This window comes from Dendrobium catenatum, unplaced genomic scaffold (genome assembly GCF_001605985.2).
Source record: "Dendrobium catenatum unplaced genomic scaffold, ASM160598v2 fragScaff_scaffold_156, whole genome shotgun sequence".
NCBI lineage: Eukaryota > Viridiplantae > Streptophyta > Magnoliopsida > Asparagales > Orchidaceae > Dendrobium > Dendrobium catenatum.
The window spans coordinates 7698366-7706462 of record NW_021318618.1 but is presented as its reverse complement, the minus strand read 5'-3'; the positions used below and the strand labels follow the sequence as shown (position 1 = coordinate 7706462).

The following is an 8097-nucleotide window of genomic DNA, read 5'->3' as shown; positions in this document are numbered from 1 at the left end:
GGGGGCAGCGGGAAATTCAAAATTTTTTAAAATAAACGGGTTTTCGGGTTGACCCGCCGGGTCAACCCGAACCCGACCCGTTTTATCAAACGGGTCGAATCTGCAAACCCAAACCCGACCCGTTTATCAAACGGGTCGGGTCCAACCCGGATTTTCTGGGTCGGGTCCGGGTCAGATTTTCGGGTCGTGTAAAATATTGACACCCCTACACATACCACCCATGAATTGGCCTAACTAAGTAAATTTGTTGAAAAGAAAAAAAAAAATCAGACAAATGAATTAGCTACCATATTGTTAATTACTAAAACAACCTTACTGGCATAATCTCATTTAAAGAAATAATTATAGTTAAGCACATTTAACTTCATTTGATGGGTCTTTTCGACAAATCAAAAAGGCAGACTTGTTTATTGGGCTGGAGATTTGTTTTTGTGTGTTTGGGCCTTTTTTCATGGCCAATAAGAAGGCCCATATTGTACTAGAAGCTTGCAAGAAAATTAAGGGGATTTAAATAACACCATATTTACTATTTAACTATAATTTGCCGGTCTCCATGACGGTTGCTTAAGCTTTTGCTTATGTATTTAGCTCCTATTAACCTGAGTCTGGTTCTGTTTGCCCCTTTCTTTTTGAGTTTCTACAGATTTTTTTACTTGTAATTTTGCTATCAACCCTGCAGGCTTGATTCTTTTTGTAACCTCTTTAACTTAATATACGGGTTCTGCCCCAAAATTCCCCAAAAAAAGAAAAAACTATATATGGTGATGCAAACGAACATAGTGTTCAACAGATTACTCATGACTCGACTTAATTATAATTTGTTTGTGATTATTTGATAAATTAATAAAATAAGCATAAATATTATTTTAAATATCTCAATTGTTAAATAAACAAGTTTGAAAGAAAAATTGTCTAGTCAGCCACGCAGTGTTGTGGTGGCGGTTTGTATCTCTAGTATGCGTGACAACGCCACAAAGTTAGATCTTGAGCGCTGCTGTCTGTCCTTTTTCAAAGAGAAATATATAATATCAGGGCGCTCAAAGTTCACAATAGGGACGCTTGGGTACATAACTCCGAAGCGCTCGGGTATCCAGCACCAGGGGCCTTTTATAGAAAAAAAATAGAGCAAAGCACCGAACCCAAGCAAGGGGAGTAAACTATGCATTTAAACAAACAAGAAAAAGAAATGTAGCATAATGTAAAGAACATAAATTAATGTGGAAAAACCTGAAACCGATAAAAAATCACATATCCACACCATACCAAGAACACCACTATGAAAATTGGGAGAATTTTGTACATATCTCTCTTCTATCTCTCTCTCTCATTACTTCTTTTCCTTCTTACATCGTTCTTAATATAACAAATAAATAGAAACAATTAATACAACTAAGAGGCGCTACCCTTAAAAAACGAGAAAGAAAAAATGTCCAAAGGGTCTTGCAGCTTTGCAGTTCGGTTTGGAGCATCACGATGCTCAACACTCTATCTCTAGTTTGACTGACAACGCTACAACACCAAATCTTGAGCGCTGCATTGCTCTGCTTTCTGTCTTTTCTCCAAGCGAACTATGCAGTGTCGAGGGTGCTCGAGGTATAGAACACTGGGGTGCTTGGGTACCCAGTACTGAGGGCGTTGTATAGCAAAAATTTTGTAGTGCAAAGCACTCGAACCAAGGCAAGAACACCAATATGAAAATTGAGAGAATTTTGTACATATCTCTATTCTATCTCTCTCTCATTACTTCTTTTCCTTCTTACATCGTTCTTAAACAATAACAAATAAATAGATACAAATAATACAACTAAGAGGCGCTACCCTTAAAAAACGAGAAAGAAAAAATGTCCAGTTGGTCTTGCAGCTTTGCGGTTCGGTTTGGAGCATCACGATGCTCAACACTCTATCTCTAGTTTGACTGACAACCCTACAACACCAAATCTTGAGCGCTGCATTGCTCTGCTTTCTGTCTTTTCTCCAAGCGAACTATGCAGTGTCGAGGGTGCTCGAGGTATAGAACACTGGGGTGCTTCCTAACCCAAGCAAGGGGAGTAAACTATGCATCTAAACAAACAAGAAAAAGAAATGTAGCATAATGTAAAGAACACCATGAATTAATGTGGAAAAACCTGAAACCGATAAAAAATCTCGTATCCACACCATACCAAGAATATCACTATTAAAATTGAGAGAATTTTGTACATATCTCTCTTCTATCTCTCTCTCATTACTTCTCTTCCTTCTTACATCGTTCTTAAACAATAACAAATAAATAGATACAATTAATACAACTAAGAGGCGCTACCCTTAAAAAACAAGAAAGAAAAAATGTCCAGCGGGTCTTGCAGCTTTGCGGTTCGGTTTGGAGCATCACGATGCTCAACACTCTATCTCTAGTTTGACTGACAACGCTACAACACCAAATCTTGAGCGCTGCATTGCTCTGCTTTCTGTCTTTTCTCCAAGCGAACTATGCAGTGTCGGGGGTGCTCGAGGTATAGAACACTGGGGTGCTTGGGTACCCAATACTGAGGGCGTTGTCCCCCAAAAAAAAAAATTGTTCGGAGGTCTGTGGCAATAATACAACCTGATTGATAGACACAATCATATTCCACACGAAGTAACATTTTACACCCAAAATGAATGTTATTGACCATGTTAGCTTGCATAGCCACTCACCCCTACCACTTTACATGAACGCCACAAGTGTAAAATTCATCATCTCCTTTCTTTATCACCTATTATACACCGACACACCTACTTAAGAAGGTATGCAGTGTCAGACATGGACACGCGTCTGACATGGATGTGATACATATGTCCAACACGGCTGAAACATCTCGGATTAAAATAATATTTAAATTTAAATGTCCTAATATTTTCAATGATGTTTAATAAAAAAATTAAAGTCTTTTAATTAAATAAAATGAGCCAAATCGCGTACATCTAGGTCATCCTGTATCCTTTCGTATTTGAAGTAATTTTTGCGAGTAGCCGAGTATTTTGCATTGTCTTCTTCATTTACACGAGCAGACGAGGTTGGAGCAACTTAATATGCGAGGCGAGGCTGAAAGAGAGTAATATGCGAGAAAGCGAGGCTGAAGGAGCTTGCATCTTTTGTCGTCTTGCTTATTTTCCGAAAGCATGCGAGGCCGTATGTGCAATTAAAGGTTGGTGTTCATCGTCTCTTCAATTCTGCAAGCAGACGAGGACGTACAAGCGTCGTACACTTGATTGAAGCTTTACCAATCGTCATCTTCGTCATTTCCACGGGTGACTAGGGCATCTGACTCATTCGATTGTGTCTGCATTGTCGAAATTAAGTTTGTGCGTATGCTACGTAATTTGACTTTGAAGATGTAGGATGTTCTTTAATTATTTTCTCTTTTTAATTACACAATCTTCTTTATTATTCTAGTGATTGTTCTTAGATTATTCCAAGTGAATGATGAATGACATCCTCAACCCTCATCAACTAATGATCTAAGCTAGGAATACCATATGATCCCAAATGCTAGAAGCTCTTTTGAGTTATAGGATTAAGGTTTACAAAACCATTTAATTTGTTGAAGCTCTTTATTATTATTATTATTATTAAATTAATAGTATATTATTCATTATTGATTATTTATCCCAAACTTTACCGTTGATTTTTATACATAATAGAATCTGAGTTTTGCATGCCTATGATAACAAACCATCAAAAACTTCATCTTTTATTTTAGTTAATTTTGTTATCATCTTGCATGCATTAGTATAAGTTCTACACATATCCTACTACATTAAGTCAGTATTGCAAGCATAAGTTGCATTATATGGTCTCTCAATATGAAAATCCTCATTAAGTTTATTTGATTGATGGACAATATAATGATAGCTTGCTTGTCCTCAATATGCACAGTGTAAGTTTATACTCTAGCCAAACTTGATGATGTTAGGATAGATAATTAATTATGATATTGATTTATTATTGATTGTAATTTCTAATATGATGTTATATTAATTTTTATATACTATTTTAAAAAATTATAATGTCGTGCCTATGCCGTACCCATATCCTATATTTTCAATGATAGTCGTATCCCGTGTCTGTGTTGTGTTTGTTTCTCTGTGTCTGTATCGGTGCATCATAGGTCGTCACTCTCCTGTGTGAATGCCATTAGCCATCTTAGCTCGCAGAGTCGGCCACCGACTTTGCCAATTTGTGTGAACGCCACAAGTCTAAATTTCAGCGTCTCATTTTTTGCGATGGAGTTCAATTGTTGAACTTATTGGAGGCATTCTCATAGGATAGCGAGGCGGACAACTGAACCAGTTGAGATGGCCGACATCATTTGCACAGATGCACGAGCATTGCTTGCCTCAAATGCAGAGACACGTTCGGCTTGTTAGGCCAAAGGCTTTATTTGATACAACTTTCTTATAATTTTCTAAAAATATTTTTTACCACAAAATTTTTATTTTAAAAAATTTTTACATTAAAAAGCTGTTTTAGAAAACATTAAGAAAGCTGCCTCAAACAAATCTTTAGTTAAGTTATTTGTTAAAAAAAAAAAGATGAACTAATTTTTCATCTTCAATTGGTTGCAACACACCAATAATTAATAGTTCACACTATAAAAATTTCATTTCTTTAAAAAGATGATAAAAACATAAATCCTATAAAAAACATATAATACTAATACAACCTCAAAAACATATCAGAAACACAAAGCTAACACAAACAACCTTAATAAGATATACTAAAAGACCTGATAGCTTCTATCAACTGAAGCTTTAATAACTAAAACTTGATCCAAAACTTGCTATAATTAGTTGGTTTTCCTGCAATTCTTTCTGATCTCTCCATTAGTACCAGTAAGAGGGCTTATGTCTCCCATCTTTATGATTGCAGCAACGAAATCTGAGCTAAAACTGCTCGGGCTGTTGACATAGCTCTGAACCTGGGAGCTGGTTGAGCCATTACTATAGAGCTGCTGATCAGAATGAAGTAGACCTTTCAGGCTAACAAGGTTCTTATAATAGTTGTTGTCGAAGCTCGTCGGCGTTTGTAAGTCTAGCGGTGCGATGTTATTGTCGCCGGAGCTGCTGGGACAATTCCCCTTCCTCAATTGCGCGAACGACCTGTCAATGTTGGTTTCGTTGTAGATCCTTGCCCTGAAATTGGTGCACCTGGCTTGTCCTATGGTGTGGGCTCCTGTTTAATTCGTGTTATGTTAGTATAAGTCGGAAGCCAACACAAAAATTGTCTATCCTAGGCCAGTTTGGATGGCTTTCTTACTGTTTTTTAAAGTAACTCTTCAGAGAAAGCCGTCCCAAGCGAAGCCTTATACTTGGATAAACATAATGAAGCTACTATTGAGCTGAACGCGATAAAAACTGAAGGAATTCGAGCTCGAACGAGGTTCTATGAGAGATGTACCTGCGAGGGCAACCAAGTCCCTGGTAGAGAGACCCTGAGCTGAAAATTTGGAGATGAGATTGCTAAGGCTGGAAGTTGCAGGTGGAATGTTGTTATTAGCTGCACTTTGGCTTGCAGTTCTGGAATCCCTTCTGCCTAATTTCACACTCCAGGTTGGTCCTCCAAGCTTTAAAGCCAAAATTTCTTTATAATTAGTGATAAATATTTTAACTTAATCACCAATTAAACGTGTAATTAACAGTACTTACAATGACTACAGAGTCTCTTGCTGTAATGGCTAAGATATCAGCACAGGAGACAACACCTGGACAAACATTCTCCACAGCAGTTTTAATCCTGTCAATGACTTCGAAGCCTCTCGCAGAATTTTTGTTTGGAATTGCGTTTTTCTCCCCGGTGAAGTTTGATGTGTCGTCAAGAAACAAAGAGGCATCACAGCCCTGAAGCAAACAATAGTAAATTAGCTTTGAAAAGCAGTGTTACTGTGTTAGGAGATAAGATTAAAGTAATTTAAGAAAGTTTGGAGATCTAATGGAGTTGGACTCTATAGGGGAATGATTAAGCTATTTTTAAACTCAAAAGGTTTAAGAGTTAATCACAAGTCTTTTTATATTATTATATTTTATAATTATTTGACAAACTTTGACTCTAATTTGTACTACAACCTTAAGCCTATAGTTAACAACCAACTACCAATATTTTGGTAGTTGCTAGGCTAAATTCAATAGTACACCTATGCATCTTTTCCGCATCTATATTCATTTGAGGAGGGGAAATTTTTACATGCAGAGTTCGGTCGTTGTTCGGACAACAATTGCATTCAAGTACAAGCGACCTGACTTCTTCTCATTGGAGTCCAGATCCGAGTTACGTCTGGACTCTGCATGTAATAGTCACTCCGTAACGAGGGCCTGAATCATATCTAAGAAGCTCTTGATTAAGAACAAATTTGAATCATTTGCAACATAAATTGGACTACTATTAAATCATCTATAGCCTCACGTCGCTATCTAGAACAATCGCCTCATAACTAAATCACTGGACTCACTCAAGGAACTCGCAAACTCGCCCAATATCAAAACTACTCACCCTCACCAACTAGCCAAAAGTATTTTGAACTAACCCTTAGCTACAACAAGTTCAACCTATTCATTTTCTATGTAATTATACTTTATTACCAATATTATAATATGAACCGGGCTCAAACCTCAAAAGAATGTGTTGCTCTAGCTCGGCTCAACTCTCTCTTCTCTCCTTCTCTGAACCTACTCAATTATATAATAAATTGCGAATAACTTACATTCACAAAGCAATCATGAAAGAAGAGGCGAAGAAGGGAAGCACCCATTCTTCTCTCACTCGCTATCGCCGACTGAACCACCGACCGAATGGTGGAGAAGACATTAGGACAAGAACTTCCATAGAAATTCGTGGTGAGCTGAGCAGAGGAACTGCTCAAAGAAAGCAGAAGAAACAGAGCAATGGCACTGTAACGAAGTGAAGAAGAAGCCATTGATAAGCAGGAAGAAGTATGCTTGGCACGAGTACATAACGCTTGACGTTTGTAGGTATATATAGACCATACGAGGGTTGAAGAGTAGAACAGAGAATTAATTGTTATTTGTAAGGTGGAAGAAATGGAGGAGGTAGGCACCTAATCTATGAGAAAAAATTTGAATTTTGATTGCGGGCAACGTAGAAAAGTGAAGTATTCACACCAAGGTGTTTGAATAAATTACACAGGTTGATTTAACGAGTGGTTAGAGAGGTATACTTGTCAGAAGTTGAGCTTAACATGGTGGATGCTCTGTAATGGTCAAATTGAACTATAGTCGTTGCGATTTTTTTGGTATTTTGATGATATTGCTGTGAAGTTTTTGGACCTTAAATATTCCGTTAAAGATGACTTTTTTACTTTTATTGTTTCTTAAAATAATTTTTTTTATGAAAATTAACTGGAAAGTAATTTTAAGAAGCACTAAAAAAGTCATCTCAAATTAAGCTTAAGAATTCATTTGGGACGGTTTTTTATTGTTTTAAAAAAATATTAGTAAAAAACTTTTAATTTTTATGCTAAAAAACTGCTTTAAGAAGCAGTAAGAAAGCCGTCCAAACAAAACGTAAGTATTAAGAGAAGAACTTTACTTCCATAAAAATGGTAGATTTTGTTTTGTGTTGGGGGATTTAGGAGAAAGCTGTACAGAATTTATAATATAAAAGGCTGTGGATTGAGTTTTACTTAAGTAGTTAAAAAATTGCTTTCAATCCAGAAGGTTAGGTGAAGTTTGGTATCATTTTTTATTTTTTAGTATTTTTATTTTCTACAGAAAACATGTTCGGGTCAACCCGAACCCGAAATGGGTCGGTCAACCCGAACCCGAAATGGGTCGGGTTCAAGTTCAACAAATCAACCCGTTTTAAAAATCGGGTCGGGTTCGGGTCGACCTAGCAACTCGAAAGTGATACGAAAACTCATATTTGATCCGAAAATCCGAGATTGACTCAATTTTTACCGGTTTTGACCCAAAAAACGAAGATTGACCCGATTTTTGACTAAAAAATTAGCAATTTTGGGTTAAACCCGGGTCATCGTGTCAGGTCGGGTTCGGGTCCATAAATTTGAACCGTTTTTAAAAACGGGTTGGGTTTGGGTTGACCCGAATAGTGCCGGATCAGTT

At 37.0% G+C, this 8097-nt stretch overlaps 1 protein-coding gene across 1 annotated transcript; it reads right to left on the bottom strand.

The window, feature by feature from the left end:
* Positions 1-4598: 4598 nt before the first annotated feature.
* LOC110113320 (peroxidase 4) lies at positions 4599-6951 on the bottom strand. The gene is made up of 4 exons (XM_020845856.2): positions 6720-6951; positions 5668-5859; positions 5420-5585; positions 4599-5194 (listed from the first exon to the last, which is right to left on the bottom strand). The coding sequence occupies exons 1-4, from the start codon at positions 6930-6932 to the stop codon at positions 4809-4811; spliced, it is 957 nt and encodes a 318-aa protein (XP_020701515.1). The 5' UTR covers positions 6933-6951; the 3' UTR covers positions 4599-4808.
* Positions 6952-8097: the final 1146 nt, after the last annotated feature.

Bases quoted from the DNA above. Each gene is read 5' to 3' on its own strand.
- LOC110113320 (XM_020845856.2), bottom strand. From the start codon at position 6,932: ATGGCTTCTTCTTCACTTCGTTACAGTGCCATTGCTCTGTTTCTTCTG. The intron at 5,860-6,719 runs GTAAGTTATTCG...TGTTTGCTTCAG, and splicing joins TTCATGATTGCTTTGTGAAT to GGCTGTGATGCCTCTTTGTT. The intron at 5,195-5,419 runs GTACATCTCTCA...CGAATTAAACAG, and splicing joins GGACTTGGTTGCCCTCGCAG to GAGCCCACACCATAGGACAA.